General features: G+C 49.5%; 10 protein-coding genes across 10 annotated transcripts; 5 read left to right on the top strand and 5 right to left on the bottom strand.

The window, feature by feature from the left end:
• Positions 1–12: 12 nt before the first annotated feature.
• Positions 13–2,022, bottom strand: N7506_010309 (uncharacterized protein; the record flags this gene model as incomplete). Its single annotated transcript, XM_056959602.1, has 6 exons — positions 13–388; positions 445–1,398; positions 1,469–1,640; positions 1,687–1,727; positions 1,775–1,829; positions 1,905–2,022. 6 exons carry the CDS (start codon positions 2,020–2,022, stop codon positions 13–15), a joined length of 1,716 nt encoding a protein of 571 aa, XP_056808992.1.
• A 796-nt stretch (positions 2,023–2,818) lies between these two features.
• Positions 2,819–4,594, top strand: N7506_010308 (uncharacterized protein; the record flags this gene model as incomplete). Its single annotated transcript, XM_056959601.1, has 1 exon — positions 2,819–4,594. One exon carries the CDS (start codon positions 2,819–2,821, stop codon positions 4,592–4,594), a length of 1,776 nt encoding a protein of 591 aa, XP_056808991.1.
• A 33-nt stretch (positions 4,595–4,627) lies between these two features.
• N7506_010307 (uncharacterized protein) lies at positions 4,628–6,130 on the top strand (the record flags this gene model as incomplete). Its single annotated transcript, XM_056959600.1, has 1 exon — positions 4,628–6,130. One exon carries the CDS (start codon positions 4,628–4,630, stop codon positions 6,128–6,130), a length of 1,503 nt encoding a protein of 500 aa, XP_056808990.1.
• A 561-nt stretch (positions 6,131–6,691) lies between these two features.
• N7506_010306 (uncharacterized protein) lies at positions 6,692–7,027 on the bottom strand (the record flags this gene model as incomplete). Its single annotated transcript, XM_056959599.1, has 3 exons — positions 6,692–6,709; positions 6,796–6,873; positions 6,935–7,027. The coding sequence occupies 3 exons, from the start codon at positions 7,025–7,027 to the stop codon at positions 6,692–6,694; spliced, it is 189 nt and encodes a 62-aa protein (XP_056808989.1).
• Positions 7,028–8,257: 1,230 nt separating this feature from the next.
• On the bottom strand, positions 8,258–16,363 carry N7506_010305 (type I polyketide synthase; the record flags this gene model as incomplete). Its single annotated transcript, XM_056959598.1, has 13 exons — positions 8,258–9,190; positions 9,257–9,734; positions 9,782–10,122; positions 10,178–10,252; positions 10,305–10,586; positions 10,636–11,496; positions 11,551–11,576; positions 11,626–11,722; positions 11,776–13,934; positions 13,998–14,447; positions 14,503–15,181; positions 15,243–15,756; positions 15,816–16,363. 13 exons carry the CDS (start codon positions 16,361–16,363, stop codon positions 8,258–8,260), a joined length of 7,443 nt encoding a protein of 2,480 aa, XP_056808988.1.
• A 1,108-nt stretch (positions 16,364–17,471) lies between these two features.
• On the top strand, positions 17,472–18,692 carry N7506_010304 (uncharacterized protein; the record flags this gene model as incomplete). Its single annotated transcript, XM_056959597.1, has 1 exon — positions 17,472–18,692. One exon carries the CDS (start codon positions 17,472–17,474, stop codon positions 18,690–18,692), a length of 1,221 nt encoding a protein of 406 aa, XP_056808987.1.
• A 157-nt stretch (positions 18,693–18,849) lies between these two features.
• On the bottom strand, positions 18,850–19,679 carry N7506_010303 (uncharacterized protein; the record flags this gene model as incomplete). The annotated part of the gene is made up of 3 exons (XM_056959596.1): positions 18,850–18,919; positions 18,992–19,147; positions 19,213–19,679. The coding sequence occupies 3 exons, from the start codon at positions 19,677–19,679 to the stop codon at positions 18,850–18,852; spliced, it is 693 nt and encodes a 230-aa protein (XP_056808986.1).
• Positions 19,680–20,273: 594 nt separating this feature from the next.
• Positions 20,274–21,710, top strand: N7506_010302 (putative C6 transcription factor; the record flags this gene model as incomplete). The annotated part of the gene is made up of 1 exon (XM_056959595.1): positions 20,274–21,710. The coding sequence occupies one exon, from the start codon at positions 20,274–20,276 to the stop codon at positions 21,708–21,710; it is 1,437 nt and encodes a 478-aa protein (XP_056808985.1).
• A 204-nt stretch (positions 21,711–21,914) lies between these two features.
• N7506_010301 (uncharacterized protein) lies at positions 21,915–23,202 on the bottom strand (the record flags this gene model as incomplete). The annotated part of the gene is made up of 4 exons (XM_056959594.1): positions 21,915–22,099; positions 22,158–22,404; positions 22,455–22,963; positions 23,016–23,202. 4 exons carry the CDS (start codon positions 23,200–23,202, stop codon positions 21,915–21,917), a joined length of 1,128 nt encoding a protein of 375 aa, XP_056808984.1.
• A 771-nt stretch (positions 23,203–23,973) lies between these two features.
• On the top strand, positions 23,974–25,032 carry N7506_010300 (uncharacterized protein; the record flags this gene model as incomplete). The annotated part of the gene is made up of 2 exons (XM_056959593.1): positions 23,974–24,077; positions 24,126–25,032. The coding sequence occupies 2 exons, from the start codon at positions 23,974–23,976 to the stop codon at positions 25,030–25,032; spliced, it is 1,011 nt and encodes a 336-aa protein (XP_056808983.1).
• Between the last annotated feature and the right edge of the window lie 483 nt (positions 25,033–25,515).

Genomic DNA, 25,515 nt, shown 5'->3' with positions numbered 1-25,515 from the left:
TTTCGGTTGTTTCTACGCCTGTGGATGTGGAGGTTGGGCCTGGTCCGGGGAACTTGGGCCACCACCATACATCCATGCCGGTGGATCCTTATTCTCATCCTCTTTGACCTTTTCGTTTTCGGCCTCTTTGGCCTGGCGTTGATTTCGACGTCGGCGATAAAGCCAGAAGCCTACGAGGAATGCGATGATGAGCAGGCCGAGGACCACGCCGATGATTGCACCAGCCCAACCCGGAAACCCACCACCTCCTCCATCATTTTCTGGAACGGCAGAGGCACTGTAGGGCCAATACGTCTCGACAGTCTTCGAATATTTCTTGTCGAAAACTCCGGCTAGAGAGCTGTTGGTCCACGAGGATGGAGCTGTGGTGGTCGCTCCTCCATCAGAGCTATGAGATCTGTTAGCCACGGCGCAATTCCGCTGAGATGCAAACCTTGTACTTACTTGCCGCCAATCTTAGCAGTGATCAAGTCTGGAACTTTGTATTCGCCCCAACTGGTCGGGTCGTATTTGTCCTGGAACTTGAGAGTGTTGAGGTTGAAGTCAACAATGACACCACCCTCTAGGCATTTGCTTTGGTCGACGTGTTGCCCTCCAACGACCAGCATTTGGTCCGGGTACACTTTAAGACATCGATGACCACTGCGGCTGTGTGTACTCGTCCCACTGTACGCTTTGATCCATTTGAAAGATGGCAAAGACAATATGTACACATCGTCTGACGGGTTCGCATTATACTCAAGACCATTATATCCACCATAGATATAAATGTTGTGAGAGGAACCATCTGCCGCACTTGCAAGTACAGAGCAGAACTCAGTCAGCTGTGGAGGTACGTCGCCTGTCGTGTTCTGCAGATACCAGGTCTTGCTCTCAACATCGAAGAGCGAGACCGTGTCCATGAATGTTGGGCTAATAGCTTTGCTTTCATCCGTCCGCGTTGAGTTCGACTTTTGATTGCGGAAAATGCTGATGGGGTCAATGACTCCACCAATCGCGACCAAGACCCCAGAATCGGACACTGGCACCCAGACCAGCTCTGCGTTGGAGCGTCCTGGAATGTAGCTCGGTAGTGTGGTGTTGCTCCACTCCCCCGAACGCATGGTCGACATATCCACCGTGATGAGCGTATCGGCGGTGACGTTGGCGTTCGAGTCGTCTAGCGTAAATTCGCCCCAGTCTGAGGCGCGCATCCCGCTGAAGTAGAACCCCAGATTTTCACTCGGAGCAGATGCTGCGGCTCCGTTGGTGATAAGTCGGGTAACATTCTCAGACAGCGACTCCTGTGTCCAACCTGCCGCCCATACGCTCTTGTATGCACCGTACTGATAAGCATCATATGAGAGAACGCGATCTTCGGGAGCTGGGTCACTAGAGTCTGTATTGCGACTCATACCCCTGTTGACGTACAACTGAAAGTCAGCATACTCTTCGACCCAGAATACACGAGCTCGGGAGGAGCATATACCCATAGAGATAGAACTCATTGTCATTTGACAGCATTGAACCGCTAACGTAATTCGGTGCTATGTTTGTCGCGGCGCCGCCGGCGATAGACATGTTGCTGAGGGTGCTCATGAAATCCGAGCTAGTGTTGAAAGGAGTTGAAAGATTGAGATAGTAGAGGTTCGCGGTCAACGCTGAAGCCGTTTAGCTTGGTATAGAGAATATTTCGCACCGACATACCATCATCCGCCATGTATCCGACGCAACCGTCATCATATCCCCTAGACTTGGTTAGTGGTGGAGGCAACCAATTTTGGTTATCTCTTACCGTTGATACCATAACTTCCCTCCATCCAAGTAGAGTGTGTCGCGCAGAACAGTGGCTACGAAAGTTAGCAAAGAAAACAAATGAGATCCCCTGCCAAAAGTCTAGAGCAAAGAAACGGACAAGTCCCTACCGCGCAGCCCTTGCCAGTTGCACATGGAGACATTGATCTGGGTTTGAAAAGTACTACATTCTCCCATTGCGCTATCTAACGCGAGAGCGAATGCAAGAGCTGTCACAAAAAACCGCATTCTGAGACCGTGATAATCGGGACTGCATTCATCGCTGGTCAAGATGAGAGGCAGCAGGCGGGACGTCGCATGCTCGAGCACAGCCGTGGAAAAAAACCGCAAAGTGCTGACAGAAATGTAACCGAGTCAAGTGCATGCAACCCAGGGCGAGACCGGGGATGACCCGATCAAGGTTGGGGCCAAGGTTGCGGCTTTGTTCCCATCCTCTGATGTCTCGCCGTTCTTTGTTGTCACTGCCACGGCACAGACGCCCCGTGCGAAACTCGGGACCAACGAGGAAAGAGAATAATTCCACGTCTGATTTTGAACAAACGACTCTAGTTGTCCGATCATTGCCGGAATAAAACAAGTTGCATAGGTTTTCGCAGAATGTTATGCGGCTAAAGTAGCTTAGCGGGGAGGAAAGAGTCAGGACCCGCTGAGGGGTTCGATTGTGCGGCTGAATAGGGCCCCGATTGATTCCCTTTCTCCCGTTTTGACTACCAAGCAGGAACTGCTAAGCCACGGGTGTACTCTCCGTATTATGCGAGGCCTTTATGCAAGGCTTCATGCGGAAACACGATGGGGCCATGATACCACATTTGTCGAGCTTTGTCGAGGCCCAAGCCATGGACTTTGGAGCCTCGCCCATTTTCTTTCACTCTTTTTGGTAACTGAGATGCTGCTGCTTTTTATTTCTTTTTATTGTTTTTTTCTCTGCCCTGGTCTTTTCGCCCCCTGGAGCTCAATTACCTTTCTTTGTTTGGCTTCCTAGTCATCTCAAGTCTGCAGCTTCTCCTCTGAAAAAAGTATCACCATGAAGAAATCGATCGTTTGGGTATCGCTGTTGGCGACGGCCTTGGGCCTGATGCCAACAAGTCGCGCCGAGGCTCATCGCATCAAGCGGGCTGCACCTGCATTGATGAATGACCCAGTACCAGTGGCCTCGGCAGCAGCGTCGACTGTTACCGTCACTGTCGAGGTGACAAAAACCGTTACAAGCACTGGCAATACATCTCCAAGTACTCCAGTCACAGTCACAGTCACGGTGACAGATCAAGATACTCAGACTGTGGGGGGTTCGAGCGCCGCTCCCACCACCGTCACAGAGACAGTGACAGCCTCATGCAATGGTGCAGCGCAGACCATCACAGTTTCTGGGACGGGGCTCACGGAGATTCCCACGAGCACGGTGACAATCGGCCAATCGACAGTTACGGAGACATTGACTGTGTCTGATACCGCTGCTGTAGCTGCTCCTCTCGGAGATGCAGCTACCGAAGTCTCTGCGGCGAGTTCAACGGAGGCTAGTCCAAGCAGCGCTACGCCCGTTGATTTATCTGTCAAACTGATCTCTGCCAATAATGCCCCGGCAGTGAAAGCTCCTGCAAAGGGAAGCACTTCGACCGTGTACGCTACAAGCCTAGTCACCATCACGAGTTGCGCTCCTACTGTTACCGACTGCCCCGCCGACTCAACCACTGTTCATACCTTGTCAGACAGTACTGTGATCACTACTACACCTGAGGATACAGTGACCGATGTGGAAACTATCACGGTCACCATACCAGGCACTACCGTTGTGACAACTGCCCCTGGAGACACAACCACGGACATATCAACTACAGTAGTCACCTTACCTGGTACCACTGTTGTGACTACTGCTCCCGGAAACACAGTCACAGATATCTTGACTACAACAACTTCTCTTCCTGGAACCACTGTCATAACCACTGCCCCTGGGGATACAGTCACAGATATAGAAACTACAACGGTCACTTTGCCAGGCACAACTGTTGTGACAACTGCTCCTGGAGACACAGTCACGGAAATAGAGACTACAACGGCCACCTTGCCAGGGACTACTGTTGTGACAACTGCTCCTGGAGATACGGTGACAGATGTAACCACAATTGTTACTACGGCCCCTGGGGATACAATTTCGGATGTGTCAACTGTCATTGTCACTCTGCCGGGCTCTACTCTCGTGACAACAGCTCCTGGTGAAACAGTCACGGACATATCAACTGCCACAATTAGTGCTCCGGGGACTACACTTCCAGGAACTACTGTCGTGACAACTGCTCCAGGAAATACAGTCATCCTTCCCGGAACAACAGTTTCTGACACAAGTGTAGTGACAAGTGTCTTCATTTCCGAGTCTGTCACAACACTTCCTGGGACCACTGTGACAACACCAGGAACGGCACTTCCTGGGACGACTATAGTTACGACACTTCCTGGGTCTGGGGTTACCACCACAATTACTCTTCCAGCAACAACTATCCCAGGTACTACTGTTGTAACAAGTCTGCCAGGGTCCACTGTCACTCTTCCAGGCACGACACTTCCGGGGACAACAATCCTCACGACCAGAACTGTCTCACTTCCGGGCTCTGTGACAACTGTGCCGGCATCGACCATCACAAGCGTCATCAGCGTGCCTGCTTCTAGAGTAACTTTGCCCGATACTACTAGAATTATACCAGCTTCAACCATCACCACGACATTTGTTCAACCGGAAAGTACAGTCACCGTCGGTGGATTAAGCACAGTGGTAGAAACCATTACTGTTCCAGGTAAATTACCATAAGGCGACGGGAGGATGACATGAGAGAAGCTAACGATGTCAGGGTCCCAAGTTACAGAAACAGTAGTCCCCACGGGTAGCACGGCCACCGTGACCGAGAGCTTCGCCAGTACCACTACAATTTCCGTCTCTGTCTGTTCCAGTTTGATCACCAATCCGACGTATACTCCTGCGTCTGCGTTGCCAAATGATTACACCTGGGGATGTCCACCTGGATACCTCTGCAAGCCTCCTCACACTGGGGATCGTGCAGAATGTGATGTCGAATCTGGTCTCCCCGACGTGGGATACGTCTGTTCACCTGAGAACTGCATATTGGCTCCACCGCTAGCAGTCAGCAACCAGAGCCACTACAATGTTTCCAAGAACTACTACAATCTCAACCCTACGGACTTTGGTTTGAACTACTCAATTTTCCAGTTCTCGGACGATACAACGACGTCGACTCGCAAGCGTGACATGTCTCTACAAGACTTTATCGCCAGCCGCAAGGCCAAACGAGTGGATATCACCGATGCCATCCCTCCTACCTGTTGGGATGATTGCAATGATGCCGCGTTGGAGCCACAGATGATTGGAAAGACACCAGCGCTATGCAAGAGTGACTCTGCATTCATGGAAAATCTCGATAACTGTGAAGCCTGCGTCACCAACAATGCCGACTCTGACACTGGATCCGACGACTACTCATCTCAGTTGCTGCCTACTTTTACACAGTGGCTGAACTACTGCTCGGATATGACTACCTCTACGAGCACCACAGCTAGCACCACAGCTAGCACCACAACCAGCAGAGCCACAACCAGCACTGAGGCTTCAGTCACTACAACCAGCACCTCAAAGGATACTGGAGCCACTACTACCAGCACGGAAGCAACGACACGAGCTACTATCACGAGTACTCAGGCGACAAGCACTGCAAGTGCGACCGGTACCTCAGAAACACCAGAAGCAGCAAGTTCTGCACCCGCAACTTTGGAGTCCACTGATGAGACAAGGTCCAGTGGTTCAAGTGGAGACTCCTCTCACTCAACTCAAACAGCGCAGTCCAATGGCTCGTTTACGACTCTAGTGCCTGGCGCAATTGTGACGACTTCGGTCTCTGGGTCTCTCGTAACAACCTCCCTGCCCGGTTCAATCAAGACTAGCGTCTTCCCGACTTCGGCGTCCGACTCAGCCGTCACAACCTCAGTGTCAGGATCAATCCTGACAACGTCGATTCCAGGGTCACTCTTGACGACCGCAGTGTCAGGTACCCTTGTGACAACCTCTGTTCCTGGCTCATTTGTGACCACCTCCATACCTGGCTCCGTAGCCACACCTTCCGGTGCTTCTGGCCAGGGTGCGGGTGGCGATGGAAACTCTGCGCAGACATCAGGCGATGGTGCGAGTGGTTCATCGGGCTCACCCGGTGGAAGCCGTACTGGGTCGGCGGTGCCGTCTTCTTCGTCTCCTGCTTTCAATGCGGCGACATCTAGCAATGTTCCCCACATAGGTGCATTATCTTTGCTGTGGGCTGCCATTGCAGCATTTCTTTAGATTACCTTAATTGTTAACAAGATCGGTCAAGATGGCGATGGAAGGGTTGTTTCGCGCTCGGATGCTTATATGCCTTTAATGAAGATATTTATTGACTTTATCAACATTGTGCGGTCTGCCGCTAGAGCGGATGCAGTTTTGAACCTTCCAAGGTTAGGTGGTGCTAAAGTTTGTTTCGTCATTTTTGAATGTTGCAGACAGCCCTGAGGTAAACGATGCCAGATCGGCGCTTTTTCAATTAGTCATTTCAATATCTGGGCTTTTGTGAAGGACGATGTTAGCATGAGACATTCGCACAGCTTCGATTTTGCAGGATTCATGTAAAAGAATACCCCATTGAACATGAGAATTGCATGAAGCCTCCAGGGCCCGATAGCATCTTTCTCACGGACAGAGGAGTCAAATATTTCAAAGCTGTTGACTTATATACCATTTTGACAAAATAAATACAAGTGACATCATGCACTGTGACCTCAGGCGACTTCTTTGGTCCACAATATCATCAGGCAGGGTTTGTTGCATCCGTCTTTAGATCAAATCGTAGTATGGTGAGAAATATCTCTAGAACTGTGTGCATGTCTGATTTTCAAGTCAGCCTGGATCCTAACATGCCGCAAAGAATACGAAAAAAAAAAGATTGGACAGATTTGCGGCGTAGTACTTACACCATTAGACGCGCAAGTAAGGCCCTCGCAGCAACATCCTGCGCCCGCACAGCTATCAGAAGTACATGTCATGGTCTCCTTTGTGTGGTATTAGTAACCAATCGAGTTGTTTCTATTTGGGAAGTTCGGTATGACTGACAGATTGGCACGAAATCGCGGCGTCGGGGCGGGCTTCGGGAAGCGCGAAGGTGAGGGTGGCAAGGAAGCCAAGGATAACAACGGAGGCACGCATGTTGAAATGAAATGAAATGAGAAAGCTAGGTAGAAATGGGGTATCTAAGAGAATAGAACATCATATTAGCAGTTGTCTTAAAGCAGATAGGAAAATTGCCGATGCGGTGTGATTGTACAGCGATGTGAAGCGTGAGATGAATGCAAGGGTGGGAGACCGGTGAGGAAGAAGCGAACCTTGAGCGGCAATGGCAGAAATGAAAAATATAGCGATATCGTGAACTTGGTCGATGGGGTATCTCAGTATCAGAAGCGGGAAAACAAGTGCACCCGCCCATCAGGCTCCATCAGAGATCTTATAGCTTTCCAGCCAGACCCAGGCAGAGCACGCAGTGACATCAACCACGCCCCAGCGCGAGGATCCACCATAGCCTCGCTTGAAACAGGGCCGAAGGATCTACAGGGGCAACGAGGATTGATCGGCACTGATTGGATGAGGGCTGGGGTTTGTCATTTTTGTGGACAAGCCCGGTAGCGGGGTCGATTCGCGCCGAGTTCACAGCACAAGTGGCATATTGTATCCGAGTGTGACGTTGGTTGAAGCTGGCAGAAACATGACGAGAACCATATCCGGACGGGCTTGTGATTCTTCGTCAACAGGGTCGAGCAAGAAGCTGTATGATGCCACCTGGTGTCACACTAGGTCATTTCGAGCTCAGGTTCGTTGTCATCGTGCTACCTTGGACCCTCTCTGCAAGGCTGTTTGAAGGACAAGCAGCGCCCCAGCCGTGAGTTAATCCAGGACGCGACGCGGTTGCAGCCAAGGTCTTGGCATGATATTTAAGGGCACGGTCCAACCACCTCGTAGAGGCTTGGCGGTGATGCGAAGAGCTTGCGTGGGCGACTGAGAAGGGTAATGATGATCTTGCGGGTCTAAGAAAGGGTCGTGCAGTGAGAGTAAGAGACAAGTTCTCCATAGACATGATGGGGCTTTTTTTCTCTTATTTTTTACAAAACAGACAGATTAATCTCGCGAATCCTGTTACTGACAAATTGATCGCAGTATCTTGTTTACTTTAGACCGGATCAAGGTAATATTCAAGGACAAGTCAAAAGTCAAAAAGTTCTGGAGATCGATTTTTTGAAAGTCTTCCAAGGTTGAAAAGGGAGTGCCGGTAAATTGTTAGAGCCTTGTAAAGAGAAGTACTACATGCGACAGAGCAACCCACATTAGTTGTGTTAGACTCCTAAACTTGAAGGTAATCGAACTCAAGCTACACTACATAACCCTTTAATTCTCAGATGCTTGCTGGCCAGCAGCAGTTTCCGAGATGGATTTTTGATCATACTTCTCTTTCAGGCCCTTCATCACGACCTTCACCAACCCTCCCAAGTTACCCGCTCGGTTGATTTCCACCGTGGGCAGCTCTACGCCCAGCGACCTCCGCAGCCAATTCCGAACTTCTATCGCCATGAGGGAGTCCACGGCAATTTCTGCCATTGCAACAATATAATTGGTATCATCGGTACCATCCTGGGTTTGCTCTTGCGTCTGCCCTGAGAGATTTTGGCTCACAAAGCGACCCAGTTCCTTGATCAATGTAATCTCTGTTTCCTTTTTCCCTAAGAGGGATGGATCACGTTGAATCTCACCTAGCAGAGCTTTGAGCGCGCTCACTTGTTTCGATTGGTCTCCACCAACCGCCCCACTGGTCGATTCAAGATTGGGATAAATTGAAAATCGGGCATCACGACCGCCAAGAAACATCTCTTTGGGAAGATCAGATCGACGCTTCGTATGGGCAAGTCCGACTGTTACTGCCCCTGTGGGACTAGCAGAGTCTGTTGGTGATATCCTGATGGCTGCCGCTAATCCATCGATCACCTCTGCTTCATTGAGCACATGTAGTGCAATTGACTGCACTCTTTGGAGGAAGCGGGGATTTCGACTAGCCGCACCCGCATCTCCAACCACTCCAAGGTTCAAGACAGAGCAAGCGAGACCTCGTTGTCGCCGGAATCGCGAGAAAGCCTCCAGGAATGTAGTCGCTGCAGCATAATTTGCCTGCCCGGCATTACCACACACGCCCGCAATAGACCCAAACAGAACAAAGAAGTCAAGAGGGTGATGCATTGTAGCATGATGTAGATTCCAGCTGCCGGTGAGTTTCGGGGCGAGTGCAGCTGCCCATTCGCTATGACTCATCTGCAAAAACAAGCGGTCCTAATGTGGATTAAGATATCAATGAGATTGAATGGTGAAATTGTTTGGAAACATTTTTTCGCTTACCTTGAGGTCCACTGCCATTTGGATCATCCCGGCGAGAGGGCGAGTACGTCTGCCAATAGCTTCCTCTACATCCTCTCTATTTGTGACGTCCCCGACCACGCAGATGACATGGCAATCCTGCGTTTCAAGCTCGTGGATAAACTTTTGGTCCTCATTTGACTTACCAGCCGATCGAGACAAAAATATGAGCTCTTTCGCGCCACGCTCAACTAGCCACGTTGAAACAGACCGTCCGATGCCCCCAAGTCCACCAACAAGCAGATACGCGGCATCAGATCGGAAGGATGGGGATGACTTCACAATGGGCAATGGCAAGCTGTTGGAGTTGGCAGGCAGATGAACAACGATCTTACCCAAATGGGTGCCGCCTTGCATATATCTAAACGCACTCACAATATCCGCTGCTTCAAATACCTTGATGGGGTGAATAGGTTGAATCCAGCCTCGACGATACCAGTCGGAGAATATTGCCAACATGCTGCGGACTGTCAGCTTTTCTGTACCAGAACGCGAACCCAAACCAACCTCTTGAGAATTTCAGGAGCTTCCTTTCCGATCTGTGCGAGATCAACACCGACAAAAGTTCGATTGGACTCAAATACGCTCATGTCAAGAACCCCATGGCCGATGAAGTCACGCTTTCCCAGCTCGATCATCCGTCCAAACTTGGCAACACACTGCCACGACGCGTGCAAAAGGTTGCCAGACAGCGAATTGAGCACAATGTCCACGCCACGGCCCGCAGTCACCCGCATGAGGTCTGTTTTGAAAGACGCGCTACGAGAGTTGAAGATACGGTCTCGGGATAGGCCATATGTCTCCATCAAGTAGTTCACCTTTGCTTCGTTTCCGACAGTGGCGTAGATCTTGGACATAGTGTCAGTTATGATATCAAGAAGACTAAGCGGCATGTGAGCTAACCTGGGCGCCAACAGCTTGACAGACTTGAATGGCGGCAATTCCAACTCCCCCACATGCAGAGTGGATGAGAACAGACTAGTCTCCCGTCAACCATGAATACAAATGAGCAGATCGTGGCCCAACATACCTGGCCATGTTTTAGCAAACCCACTTCCAATAGTGAGTACAAGACGGTGACATATGCTGCCAACATTGTGGCCGCATCTGCCATTGAAAGTTTTTCAGGAAGCTTGATGCAGGCCTCCTCGGGCACCGTCATTCTAGAGCATAATGCGCCGGGATGCATCAGAACAACGCGTTCACCCACACTCAACTGTTTCACATCTGCTCCAATCTGAAGAATGACTCCACTGCCCTCAAGACCAAGATCCCTCTTATCTCCAAAGAAACCCATGGCGACCATCATATCCTGGAACATGTTAACAGGCAACAATTGATATATCGAAGCGAAAGAATACCTTGAAATTTAATCCCGCATATTCTATCTCAACTTCTACCTGGCCAGGGCCTAGCTCGGAGGGCTCCTTGGGGGCCCATTGAAGTGTATCGAGTAATCCAAATGCCGTGAGATTGAGCTTTCGAGCTGTATCAGGTAAAGGCGAAGATTTGAGCTGCTCCGTTAGCGGGGCCCAGTGATACCGGCCGACTTTGATATTTCCTTCATGGAATGCAAACTCATACTCCGGGTCTGGCAGAGATTGCGCTCTTGATTTTATAATTTTCTCGCAGACCTGAATCACTGCTTTAGCAGAGTTCAATTCCCATGAGGGGAACTCCAGAACTGATATGTCAAGAAGCAACTCAGTCCGTAGGGTACGCGCAAATCCATGAATCAACCCATGCCCCGGGTCTGAACAGGTATGAGAAGTTGACTCGGTAAGCCAGAGAATCTTGCACTCTTCCGCCTGTTCGACATAATGTTGAACCGCCAGGTAGGATTCTTCTGACAGACCTAGTATGGGGCTAGATTCCGAGTCCAGTAAAGATATTATAAATTGGCCTTTTGGTGGCTCCTGATCCAAAGTAGTCCAGGAGGTTGAGTAGCCCTTGTCTTCAAAAGCGAGTTCGATAGCTCTTACCCATTGAGGGTGGTTGGGAGTTCTTGTGAGCAAACAGATCTTGGGTTGAATGAATACAGAGTCCAATGGGCGCGATAAATAGCTGGCCGAGATGTGATATGGCGGCTTCGAGTCGTAGGCCATAACTTCCGCGCCATTGAATCCTGCAGTTTGTAACTCTCGATGCCACCTCGTCGGGGAAACGTAAGGTTTGTAAGTTCTATCATCGTCTTCACCTAGCCACCAGCCAGAAAAGACACCCTGCGATGAGTAAGTACTGCTTTTCTTTGGGCTCTAGACAAGGTCCAACATTACCATAGTCAGATCTGCGATCGAGATTTCTGTTCAAGTGTTAGGCTGTGGTTTCAAAAACTCGCACAAGAAGCATACCGGGACAGATTTCATGCAGCAAGAGCCAGCCTGTGGGTTTGAGAAGGCGATGTACATGTCGTAGTGATGCCTGGAGACTTGGAGTAGCATGTAACACCTAGATTGAAACTTTAGTGCAAATTCTCTCAGAGGAGTGAAGTGAGAACTGACATTGGAGGCAATAACCAAGTCAAAGTTGTGGGCGTCGAAGCCTTGCTCCGTCGGGTCTAAAGTAATATCAAGAACTTTATACTCTATGCGCTGCTCATCGGCAAATCTTTCCTTCGCCGTGGCCATGAATCCAGAGGAAATATCAGTAAAAACATACTCTCCATACATACGAACCCCGTCCTTTGATTTAAGATGCTCTAAAGCCATCGCTGTCGCTGATCCTGTTCCAGCGCCAATCTCAAGGACACGCAAGGCGGGGTTGGAATGCGACAGTAGAGGCAAGAAAGGTTCCCAGCTTGCATACTGTGTATGCGCAGCATGAAAGTGGTGCAGAAAATTGTCCTTCATGAGAACGTCTAGTGGATCAACATCACCAGACACGAGCTCTTTGGAACAGTCATACAAAATCTGCATGCACTGCACAAGTGGAGCATCGAATGTGAATTTTGCTTGGGCCATAATATCCCTGATCAAAGATTGTCTTTTGGCTGAATTCAGATACGCCCAATCACTCGAGTTGGGGTATATGGGTCTTTGGGCCCCTGTCTTGATATCTGAGGCCTCAATGAGTAGGTAGTTCTTCCACTTGACCAAGTACTCCGATCCTGGATCAATACTCCGAATTTGGTCGGCTGTCTCTAGCACGTATAGTGCAGACAGTTGACCCAATGCTTTAATATTTATCGCATTTTGTGTATTGTCATGGGGCGTAGACAGCAGCGTAGAAGACAACATCAAATCAATATCGGGTTGCCATTCAAGATGGCTTACTAGATTGGAGGGTCCAGTCCCATAATCACTATGCTCATTTTCGAGGGCAAACAGATAAGCATTCTCAATACTGAGAACGATGTGATCATCAACCATTGCGGTTGCGCTCCCAACTTGACCATCTCGCACACCAAATTGGGTTTGCGCAGTCGTTAGCAGGCTGGGACCCCCTGGTGCGACGAACATGTAGTCTATGACTGCCGGCACATATATTGAGCTCAAGTTCCTCAAAAGGCCTCGAGAACCAGCCACTCCCATTAATTGAAGACACTGATCAATGGCAGTGGGATGCAAAGAGTAACTGCTTCCCGGAAGACCGCAATTACCAAGGACGGTAGCAGTTGCTCTGGAGCCCGTGGGGTCTGCGGTAATATTCTCAAGGCCCTGGAATTGAGGTCCGTATTCTATGCCACTCCTTTTGAGAGCTCGATAGACCCCTTCGGATGGAACCACTCTTGAATAAGAGCAGATTGGTGAGCATTGTGGAGGATCTTCAGTACCCGGTCTGACCTGGCCCTCGCAGTGCATCGTCCATCCATCTCCATCATGGGTCATGATCTTGAATCTATGCCACCCCGACACGACCCTATCGGCTACTTCAATCGGGCTGAGGCTAGTGATGATCTCGATGCGATCTCCTTCGTGAAACAGAAGAGGAGTGATAAATGTCGTGTTGCGTATCGAGTAGCCGTCACTACTCATGTCCAGCTGTTGAATAGCTTCGCCTGCCATGGAAACAAACCCGGCACCGGGGAAGGTGACGGTGCCTTGTATGACATGATCTAGAAGCCATGAAACATCATCCAAGGTGACAAGGTTGCGCCACGATGGATCATCATCTGTTGTGTCAACAACCCGAGAACCAAGAATCTCATGGTGTGGATATTTGCGTTGCCTCCAATCCCGACTTAGTCGACTTTCGTTCCAATAAGATCGGTTATGCTGCCAGGGATAAGGAGGAATGTCGGTTAAGACCTTCCCTCTTCCAATAACGGCATTGAGGTCGAGAGTAATCCCGCTAGCATGCGCTTGGCCAGCTGTCCTAAGTAGCTGGCTTTTGACATCCTCGTCGTACCGAAATATGGTAGGAATATATACTGGAGGTTTCCCCGCCAAGGTTCGAAATATTTGTCGAAGGGGAGCGGCTAGTGCTGAGTGTGGCCCAATTTCTATAAACACTGGGGTTCCACCAGCCGGGAGGCTTTGAATAGCCTCAGTGAATAGAACGGGTGACTCCAGATTCTGTCGCCAGTATGACGGGTCGAGTTTATGACAGTCCGTGATCGTTTCACCGGTAACAGTAGAGCAAAAGGGAAGCATGGCCTCCTCGTGCTCAATCTCACGAGCAATGCAGCGCTGATACTCCAATCCAATATGTTTCATGTGGTCTGAAGGCTATGTTAGCGCGTCTCTGCTTCCCGAGGAGTGGGGGAAGTAGGGGTAGTGTTTACCTGAATGATAAGCAATCCGAACAGGCAGTCGTCGGCAAAGAGTTTCCGAACTGGCAGCTTTGATTTTTGTGACAATATTGTCTACTGACTCTTTGTCACCTGAGAGTGTGATACTATGTGGACTGTTGTGGCAGGCGACAACCACTCCAGGGGTGAGATAGGGGAGTGCTTCTTCCGGAGAAAGCCCGACCGCCACCATGGAACCCAATCCTTCCAATGACTTGGCCACTTTTCCTCGGTAGTATGCTACCATGATTGCTGTTCTCATAGAAATGGCCCCGGCGGCATACGCAGCAACGATTTCTCCGCTAGAGTGTCCAACGACTGTCGAGGGACGGATACCCCAGCTGGTAAGAATGTTGACTATGCCAATTTGAAGGGCAACGCATAAAGGCTGGGAGTATTCGGCCTCATGGATGCGTGAGTCTGTGCTCTCTCTGCTGAGTTCATCTGGAAGACTTGTCAAACATGCAACTTTCATTGCTCAGGGGCTTTGCAGACCTACCATACAATAGCCAATTTGGGTGATCAGGTAACCGTTGTAAAGCCTCATCCATCCTTCTCATATCTTGCTTGAACCTTGGGAAGCTTTCGAGAAGCGTTTTTCCCATCGCAGGCCATTGGGCCCCCTGGCCTGTGAACACAAATATGACGTTTGGGGAAATTGTAATGGAACCCGTGAATGCGGTCTCCTCCAGGGGTAGATTGTTCGGTCGCGACACAGCAAAGGCCCTTTGTTGGAGATGTTCTCTTCGACATCCTAGGGTGTGAGCAAGGTCAGGCAAACAATTTGGGTGATTGTTGATATACGTGGTAATCTGACTGATCCGTTTACGAAGGGTGTCGGCAGTGTGCGCAGACACGACTAGAAGTTGTGGATCATTGCGGCAGTCTAAAGAGACCGGTATAGGCTTCGATATGATTGTTGAAGAAGACTCTAAAATCACATGGGCATTTGAGCCACCGATCCCAAAGGAGTTGACGCTGATTCTATGCGGTCGGTGGTTGGGCCAAGGGGTTGGCTCGACGGGTACGTGCAGCTTTGCTTCAGAGAACGGGATTTTCGGATTTGGCGTTTGAAAGTGAATATTTGGTGGGATTGTTTTGTGTTCGAGGGATAGAACGGCCTTGATGATGCTAGTGATTCCGGATGCTCCCTCTGAATGACCGACGTTTGGTTTCACCTGCCCGCGGGTATCGGCGTGGTAAGCAAGACATGTTCAATCCGCGTGATTGTCAACTTACGGCTGTGATATATGTATCCTTCTCTTGAGTCAACTTTGCAACAACTGATGCTTCGATCACGTCGCCGATTGCTGTCCCGGTCCCATGACATTCGAAGACCGGGGTGTCGTCGATGCTATGGATTCCAGCAACCTCATATGCGCGTCGGATCAGGTTCTCTTGGGACGAGGGACATGGATTGGTAAAATTAGGGGTCTTGCCGTCATGGTTGGATACCGTCGAGCGAATGACAGCGCGTATCGGGTCATTGTCACGGAGGGCATCGTTCAACGGTTTGAGATAGATGCAGTTGATTGCTTCACCCCGGCCATATCCATCTGCGTTAGCATCAAATGTTTGGGAGATTCCACTTGGTGAAAGAACCAAGCTTTGATTGAGGGAGTCTGTCATTGTTGGGCTCCAGATCAAACTCGTCCCACCCACGAGCGCCGTCGAGCATTCCTTGGAAAGGAGTGCCAGGCAGGCTTCATGCAAGCTGACCAGAGACGAAGAGCACGCAGTCTGAATTGTCATACTTCAAAAGGTCAGAGCGTTTCAACACATTTTAACATAAAGGCAGTGATCCGCACTCACCTTGGACCCTGCAACCCAAATCGATACGACACTTGGTTTGCAAGGGCAAAACCACCTGTTGCAATTGGGTATATTTGTCCCACATCCTGAAGGTCTTTATGAGACATCTCCAGCCAATCCTCTCCAAAAACACCAATAAAGCAGCCAATTTTCTCATCACGCCACTTTGTCTCCCCGGAGTTTTCCAGGCATTCTCGGACAACTTCCATCAAAAGTCTCTGCTGGGGGTCTAGCCTGGCTGCTTCCTGGGGAGGAATAGAAAAAAAGGATGCATCAAACAAAGAGGGATCTTCTTGCAGAAAGAATCCCTTTGTCACATCCCTCGGGGTCCCTCGGTCGGGATTCATTGACGCCTCCTTCGAGCAGCGCGAGGGAGGCGTCTCACAGAGACCATCGCGCTTATCCACCAACATCTTCCAAAACTCATCGCCATCTCCAACACCCCCCGGCAATCGCATAGCCATCCCAATGACTGCGATAAGCTGATATGAGGAGTCATCCCCGCAGTTTCTGCATGATGTTTGTCCTTGTCCAGTTGTTGAGTTCATTTTTGGTCGAATGATGAGAAAACAGATACTAGGACAAGATGGCTGCAGAAAAGACAACAAGAGGATGGCTTAATTTTGACTTTTAGTGATATTATCAGTGGCACTCTCACAACAGATTGAATTTAGTGGTAGATTGGTCTCTTAGGCTTAATCTACACACCTTATGGACCCACATATCCTGGTTCTGCATTCTGCAAGGAACAAATTCTCTCCGGAATCCTCCGTAGTATCCCTACATCTCAAATACTTGAGCGATTTAACGATAACACAGCCTGATGCGATGACGGGAGGTCTCCCAGAGGTAGTGACGGATTTTAGCGATATCAATTACCTGCTTCAGGACTCGCATTCAAGCTACTCCAACCCATACCTGCATATGTGTAACTCGACAGACTTCACAAAGCAGTGCTCAAGCAAACATCTTTATCCGAGACACATGCTTAGGACATGCCACTGCACACGTGCCTATCTTAGATTTGCTGAAACTGGTGATCTCACAACTGAGCTCCAGGGATTTGATATGCATACCCCAGGAGCTGGTTCCTTCTACAACTTGCCTAAATAGATGCACAGAGACAACTTCTCTAACAAAAACAAAATCTTCTAGTTAATTTACAGTGCCATATACGTTCTGCCTAATGCAACCCAGCTATGGAGATCCAAGCTCCCATACCTTCCGGGTGTTACCACCACAAACTAAGCGCAGTGCCACACGGATGAGATGTAGTCTCACAAGATAACAAAGGCGCATCTGGAACTGGCTCTTTATGGAAGACTACTCCCTTCACCCGAGAAAGAAAGTGCTTTGTTGATTGCGTTTTCTCCTGATCTGAGCTGTTCTCCATCCATTGCAAAGCATCAATTTATTCAGCCTCGGTTCTTCCATGCGACACTTCAAACAGTCTGATTCATTGATATTTTCTACTGGAAGAGGTATTGACTACATTCTCGGCTTCTCCGCCGGACGAAGAGTCTGAACCATTTTGGTATTCGTTGATGCCTTACTGACATCGTTATTGACGATCGTTCTTGTTTGAGCACCGGCACTCCTAGCCAAAAAGCCGAATCCTGTCCATCATAAATTTATGTTTTACTTTGTTTGATCAATATGAACATTGAGTGGTTCAAGAATCATGTGGTCTTTCTCACTGGGGGGACGGGTAATCTTGGAGGCTGCTTGCTATACAAGCTGACCATTCAACTCCCCACTGCCAAGATATTTTTGTTGATACGAGGGTCAGTTCAAAGTGCAATTGAGTCATTGGAGCAGTCGATGCCTGAGCATATTGATGAAATCATTGCGACTGGGAAAATACAGTTCCTGATAGGTGATATGACCCTGCCCAACCTCGGCCTTGCTCCTTCTGATGTCCTACGTCTACAAACCGAGACCACTCTGGTGATAAACTCCGCTGGTGATATATCTTTATCCCGAGATCTTGCAGAAACTCTCCCAATTAACTGCACCGCGCATCTGACACTGATCAGTCTGGCGGACAGCTTCACTCGCCTGAGCCACTTTCTACATGTTTCAACGACATATTCGTCAAGCTTTCTTCCTGATGGGACAATAAAGGAGAAGGTTTACTCCATCATCGACGATCCGCAAGAGGAACTAGAATCGATCATTGCCACAGGCCAGTCGTACTTTACTAAACAATTTGCTGCACCATATGCATTGGCCAAATACTTGGCCGAATGCTTGCTTCTGAAAGGCGATCACAGGTTTTCAGTTCTCATTGTACGGCCTTGCCTTATATCACCTGCAATAAAGGAGCCCTTCCCCTTTTACGGCAGTGATGGCGCAATACCTGTACATTCATTCCTTCAAGTTCTCTTGGAGGACTCGAACTATGGGCCATTCAAGCTGGAAAAGATATTACCGGAACATGTTTCCTGTAATGAAATTCCGGTTGATCTTGTGGCACGTGTGTGTCTTGCTCATCTCGCCAAAGGCACGACGGGTGTGGTCCATGCCGGTGCAGATCTTTATGTAACTCGAAATGTCGGGGAATTGCTCAACAGCATGCGCCGTCACGCTCCAGATGGAGTTGTTGAAAAGGTCAGAGAAGCTGGTATAGATCATGGCGACGTCACTGCACCTGAGCTCTTCAGCATGATTCATCAATTCGCTCGCGATTGGCAAATTGAATGTACTCGCTCTGTTGACTTGAAGGAAGTAGCCGGACCTTTGGGGCTCAATTTTAATGACCATGACCCCGATTTGTTCCTCAAAAATCGAATTGAGAGACTTGCCAAATCTGTGTTGGAGAGGCTGAAGAGCCTGAATCCCTCTGGCACAAAGGTATATCAGAGTTTGACCGTATGAGCCCCAACCTTGGAACCAAGCTTGGAGCTATGGCCACATCTGTTCAGATATCTGCTACCATCTACCTTGAGCAATAAAACTTTCTGTCCGAATTGAATTTTGATAAATTGAGGAAGTTGGATTGCATTGAGCTACCTAAGAGGAGAAGGTTTCTATTTCAATCGGGATATGATACCGCGGGTTCAAAGTCAACGGAATAAGAAGAATTTCGAAGCGGCAAGAGCGTACTATTGAATGTTAGTCCCATCGTGACCTCAACTTAAACATTTCTATAGTTGATCGCTTTTATCTTGACATACTTAAAAGATGTAGCGAAAACTGCCTGGGTCACCGGGGATTGCTTGTCAACCATGGTGTCGGTGGGGATCGAGTTGAAGCTTTTGAACAACGCGGATTGAGAACCTTCAGGAATGGCTAGAAAGCTAGCATCAATGAGTAGACGGATTACTTGGGACCTATTGCAATTTGTTAGCATACGTCAGCACGTAGTCAAGTTAACGAAATTGAGAGTAAAACTCACATAAAGTCTCTGCAACCAATCTGAAGCCCATTTTCGCGGATAAACTCACAGGTGTTCAGCCCAGGCGTCTTTAAAGTGTGAAGAAAGTAGCCTACTGTCTTGTTTCCATTCACCGGTAGATCTATTACCCTCATAGCATGCCGGTGTTGACCCATATAGGTACATGCTTTGATTACCATCTCAACTGGGAGTGACCTTGCATTCTCTGCTGGAGGATCAGAATTCTCCTTGGTCACATCCAGAACAAGGCTATATGTGTTAGTTGGCGCATAGGTACTTTCTGTTGTTAGCGCAGGATCCAGCATAACCCTAAGAATGCAATGCACGAGTCTATCAGGGTCGTCATCGAAGAGTTCATCGACTGGCCCCACGTCAATCAGCTCAAGTGCACACTTTGAAATCTTATGGGGCTCAAAATTCTCGGGGAAAGCTGGATCTTTGTCAAAGATCCACCTCTTGGTGCTCATGATTGTAAAACAAAATTGTTTCTTGTTTTCTTGCCGAGCTGTGTGATAATATGTTTCGCTCGGTAATGAATATTGTTTGCGGTAACATTTTCTACTCAGTATACTAATCTGCTGGATTTGATGTCTTTTTATACATGCATGTTTACCTAACTTGGAAAAAAAGAAAAGAAAAGAAAAGAAATGTTTGTGAAGCCTTCATGTGTCGAAAAATAGTCTCGAGCGAGATGACAAAAATGAGATTGGTAGCAAGAAGGATCAACAGTCAGATAAAAAAAATCCCTACTCTATCCCCTATTTAGGTGGCCTTTGTGAAGTATAATGCTTAGGAAAAACATAGGAAAATATACCAAAAAACATACCACTAAATAGGCAAAGCACTGGAGGTTCAATACTTACGAAAATCCATTGTAGACCAGAGAAGGCGAATAATGCCCCATTGCAATCCATGGGACCGGAGTCTAGGGCTGCCCGGGTCTACGGGTGGATATTTCCCGTGACTAAGTGGCTCAACCCCCCGGGACCGGTACTCCGGGGCTCCGCAGGCCCTTTCGGTGTCTCTCCGCAGTTCTTCTTTCCTCTCTTCACGACTTGAAAATGGAGGAGCCAGTTTTACTATCGGAAAGAATAGAGCCTTTCAGCCCGCTGATTGAGGAAGAGGCATTTTTATCGCCGGGGACATTTTCCAGCGCAGACGAATATGCCGCCAACCCCAGATTCCTTGAACTGCAAGAAGAGCTCCGTTGCGTACTCTTTTCTGCAGTCGCTAGCCTTGAGCCTGCAGACACATCACCGCCCCTAGAGCCAGAAGGCCCCCAGACGCGAGCACGCCAAAGCCTAGACTTCACCCGCGTCATCTCAATTCCCAAAATCAAATTAATATTTTACCTGAAAAATTGGATTACGGAATGCGCTCCGTATCTTGACAAATTTGATGAAGCCCGCCATTTCGGTGTCCAAATTCCCATTCTGGCGCAGGGTTCCCCTGCTCTTTTCTACGCCATCCTCGCATTCTCGGCGCGTCAAACCGAGCGCAAAGCTTGTCTCGACAAGGCTTACGATAGCCTAGAATTGTATCAAGAATCGATCCGTCTTCTGGCCCCATGTCTGCAAGCGAAAGACCCCAATGTCCTCGTCACAGTCTGCATTCTCGCCGTGATGGAACTGATGTCCGTCAGCCCGCGCGACTGGCGACGTCACGTTGAAGGCTGCGCGGCATTGTTTGACTCGTTCAATGTGAATGGGCTTTCGGGAGGGCATCTCCAAGCTGTGTTTTGGTGTTACGCGCGCATGGAGTTATGTGGCGCAATCATCTCTAACGGGGCGGAAAGCACAGTGCTTCCGTTGGAGAAATGGGTTCCCGCAATGGAGCAAGCCGCATCAAAAGAAGCCGAAGAAGACATGATCCGAGACCTGTTCTGCGATAACGGCCGCACTTCCGCTGATATGCATGCCAACTGGGCTGTCTACCTATGCGCAAAGGCGTGTGATCTCTCCTGCCGAAGAACGCGGTACCTGGAACTGGGCGAAACGGCCGGTGACCCGCGACCGTTCTCTGAGCAGTGGAGTCGACTTTGGGACGAATTACAATATTGGATTGAGACAAGACCCCCTGCGATGCTGCCGATCAAGACTACAGGCATGGGCAGTGGTCAAATATTCCCTGAAATATTGTTTGCGCATTGGGCTGCTATCTCAGGCAACCAGTTGTACCACGCGGCCTCCATAATGATGCTGGAGATGCGACCTGTGGAGCGGGGGCCACCGGCTGCAAAGCCCCATTTCTCGGCTATCTGGCATGCCCGCCGCGTTTGTGGGATCTCTTTGACCAATCCCCATTCCGGAAATTTGATCAATGCCATTCAGCCATTATACATCGCGGGAAAGCTGCTCAGTCACCACAGTGAGCATGTCGAAGTTGCGAAATTGTTCAAGATTATCGAACGTACAACTGGCTGGGGGGCTTTGTGGCGATTGAAAGACCTCGAGCGCGCTTGGGGCTATGAGCCTGGAGAGATTCTGGGGGTAATCTAAGCATTATAATGTGACTACCCTATACCTTAATCGACAACGAGACGATTCAAACGAGCCCCGGCGCAACAAAATTCGAAAATTTGAACCTGGTGATACACATTGATTTCTATCCAAACCTTAAATGTCTTGAGCATGTACATGCTCGATCAATTCGAAATATTTACAGTTCAAGCTGAAATATCAGCCGTTGCCCAAATGGTCTTTCTACTGGAAATCAGCACACGACTTAGGGTACTGCAAAGCGTGCTTGATCCGGTTCGTGAGCCTCTCAGCATCCACTTCAAACACATAGTTAACCTCCCGGATACCTTGGGGTGCAAGTGCCTTTTGGTACACATGGATGTTTCCATAGTTGGGGCTGCCGTATGATGTGTCGACGTCCAAAAATACTTGAAAATTTGTTAGCGCTTCCACAAGGCAAATGGAACTTGTTCCGCATTGACACACCTGATGTTTGGTTGACAGAGATAGACGGGTCGACCATCAGTGCAGCAGCTGTCTCGTCCCAGAAGGGGAAAGAGAGATCGTAATACTTATAAAAGAGCTCGCTGTACGGGTTTGGAACCGAGTGAACCTCTTCCATAAACTCCTTGGTCGGGAAGACTTGGTTGGCAACATTACCAGCGATGGTGATGTTAGGGAAATCCGCTGTCAGGGCGATCTTGGAGGCCTCGGGGTCAATCATGAGGTTGATCTGCACCGTCAGCAAGGAGAACCATACCCATTATTTCTAAAGATACTCACATCTGACTGATAATCTGCCAACATGATACTTCCCGTGGCTTCAAGCATATTCAGATCAACATATCCACCCATGATCACAAGATCCTTGGCAAGCGACGCAAACTGCGGGTCCATACGCACAGCAAGCGCAATATTGGTCAACGCGCCGGCCGAGTAAATGGATACCTGACCAGGATACTTGTGCACCATCTCAACCATGAAATTAGCGGCCGAAGTGGAGTTCTCCGGTCGGCCCTTGGGGAATCCCTCCTTGAAAGCCTCCTTCACAATCCGATTAGGATCCCCGGAAGTAGGATCATTGCCCGCAGCCTCCGCAGTTTTGTTTTCGGGTGCAAATGCGCCTTCCCAAGGCAACTTGCCATGGATCGTCTCCCAGGCCTGGAAGCGGTGCGGCGTGTTGATCAGCGGCCATGTGGCGCCCGGGTAAACAGGAATGCAGCTCAAATTGCCGGCTTCTAGGGTGGCCACGGCGTGCAATGCACCTTGCGGCTGCCAGCTGTTGGCAGTGTCTGAAAAATTTCCCGCTTAGCTTTGTCCATGCACAATGATGTGAGTACCCACCTGAGGCCAAACCGAGGATTTCCACATTACCATCCAGAGCAACCAGGTAAGGCACAAAGCCCGCTGTATACCAATCGTTGTCCATGATGGCGTAGTGCTTATCCGCCCGGGGCTGTAGCGCAAGCGCGCCCGTGACGAAAGTAAGCATTGAGCTGCAGAGCAGCGGAACCGAGACCGACCAGTGCATTGCAGGGATGAAGGGTGGTGTTGCCGAATTCGGAATGCAATAAGTATACAATTCTGGTATACAGAATAGAGTCAACTCGAACAAATTATCCTTGTTCACTCACCGGGCTCTTTATACTTCAAAGCTCATCTCGACCCCAGATTTCCCCAAGAGATCCTCCACCCGCAGAATACCACCTGAAGAATAACTTTACGTCAATCGAGATCCTTTCGAGCTCTCCCCGCTCCTTGTAGCCCTCGATCAGCATGGACCTCGCCAAGTCAGCGAAGCAGTGGCTACGATTTCCCAAAATGGACGCAGTGCCTGGACCACCCCACAATCCTCACGGCAGAGATTAATGTTTGGCCAGGAGGTGAAACCAGTTTAGTCGGGCTAAGCCGTTCGAGGACCCATTTCTCTCCCGTTTCCCCTCCGATGATGGGTGGAGCCAGCTTTTCCTCCCGAGACGCCCACACTTTTCCGAGTCTGAAGCCGTTTCCAACCGTTCTGGGGAGTCGTAGGCTACAGACCGCCGAAAGTAGTTTAGCGGTCGGGTTCCTCCACAGTTTTGCCTCCACAAATTCGAAGAGTTTGGGGTTCCGGGGCTTCGTAGCGAGTCGGGACGCCGAAAACTGGGGTGAGGTTGAGTTTTTTCCCTCACGTGGTGCCACCCTCAGCGATGAAGTATGACACAACTAATTCGATCGCCGTACTAACGGAATCGTCTATATATGGGACCCTCTTTCCCCCATGTTTGGGATTCCCCAGATTATCTCTTGATCATTGCCCGCCATGACGGACTCCGATGTTGAAGCACGCGTGCAAATCGCAAAGAAGTCGATGTGGCAGTCAATCTTTGCTAACCCTAAAGTCCTCTTCATTGCCTTCTTTGCTTCGTATGTTTTCTCCATTACACTTCAACAAAATCCATACTGACTGTTCAGATTCGGTGGTTTTGAATATGGCTACCAGCAAGGTGTTCTCGGCCAATCTCTGGTCATGACCCGCTTCAAAGAGAACTTCCCCACCGTGGTCGCTTCATCGACATCAACGGGCTGGTTGACCTCAATTCTCCAATTGGGTGGTGTTGTCGGTTCCCTTTCCGCCGGTATCTTGGGCGAGATCTTCTCGCGCAAGTACACCATGTTTTTCGCCTGTTGCTGGGTCATCCTCGGCAGTTACATCTATATCGGTGCGACTGCCGGCAACCCCTCTCTCCTGTACGCTGGTCGCTTTTTCACCGGTATCGGTGTTGGACTTTTCAGCGGTGTTGGACCCTTGTACAACGCCGAACTGGCAGCGCCCGAGATGCGTGGACTGCTGGTTTCCTTCTATCAATTTGCGACTATTCTCGGTATCATGATTTCTTTCTGGGTCGGTTACGGAAGTAACAACATTGGCGGTACCGGCGAAACTCAGACCGATCTAGCTTGGCGCTTGCCCTCAATCATCCAGGGTATTCCAGCTGTCTGCCTTGCGTGCGGAATCTGGCTCATGCCTTTCTCGCCCAGATGGCTGGTCAAGCAGGGTCGTGATCAAGAGGCTCAGGATACACTTGCTTGGATGCGCAAACTCCCCGTTGAGCACGAGCTCGTTCAGGTCGAGTATCTTGAAATCAAAGCCGAGGCCCTCTTTGAGCAACGTGCTTTCGCGATCGCGTCTCCCAAGCTTGCGGATCGCGAGAAGAAGAGCGTTATCATGAACCAGGTTGCTCAGTACGCCAACTGCTTCCGAACCATGGATAACTTCAAGCGTGTCTGTATCGCCTGGTTGGTGATGTTCTTCCAGCAGTGGAGTGGTGTTGATGCCAGTAAGTTTGCCAATCATATCTCAGAATTACGCCAGTGCTAACTTCAATTTTCTAGTTATCTACTACGCCTCTAACGTGTTCCAAAGTCTTGGTCTGACTTCAGGCACTATTGCTCTGCTGGCTACTGGTGTGACTGGTGTTGTCTTCCTCATCAGTACCATGCCAGGAATGTTGGTCATCGACAAGATCGGTCGCAAGCCCATGCTGTTGGGTGGATCCATCGTTATGCTTCTCAGCATGGTGATCGTCGGTGTGATCGTAGCCAAGTTCCAGCACGACTGGCCCAATCATGTGGCCGCTGGTTGGACTGCGGTTGCTTTGATCTGGCTTTACATTGCCGGATTCGGTGCAACTTGGGGCCCTGTCTCATGGACACTGGTCTCCGAGATTTTCCCACTCTCCATTCGCGCCAAGGGTGCTTCCGTCGGTGCCTTTAGCAACTGGATCAACAACTTCGCTATTGCGTTCTTCGTTCCACCCATGCTCAAGAACTGGCAATGGGGCACTTACATTTTCTTCGCTGT

The sequence above is a fragment of the Penicillium brevicompactum genome, assembly GCF_028827555.1.
Source record: "Penicillium brevicompactum strain IBT 35665 chromosome Unknown utg000006l_segment0_segment0, whole genome shotgun sequence".
Lineage (NCBI taxonomy): Eukaryota > Fungi > Ascomycota > Eurotiomycetes > Eurotiales > Aspergillaceae > Penicillium > Penicillium brevicompactum.
This window is presented reverse-complemented; position numbering and strand designations above follow the sequence as displayed.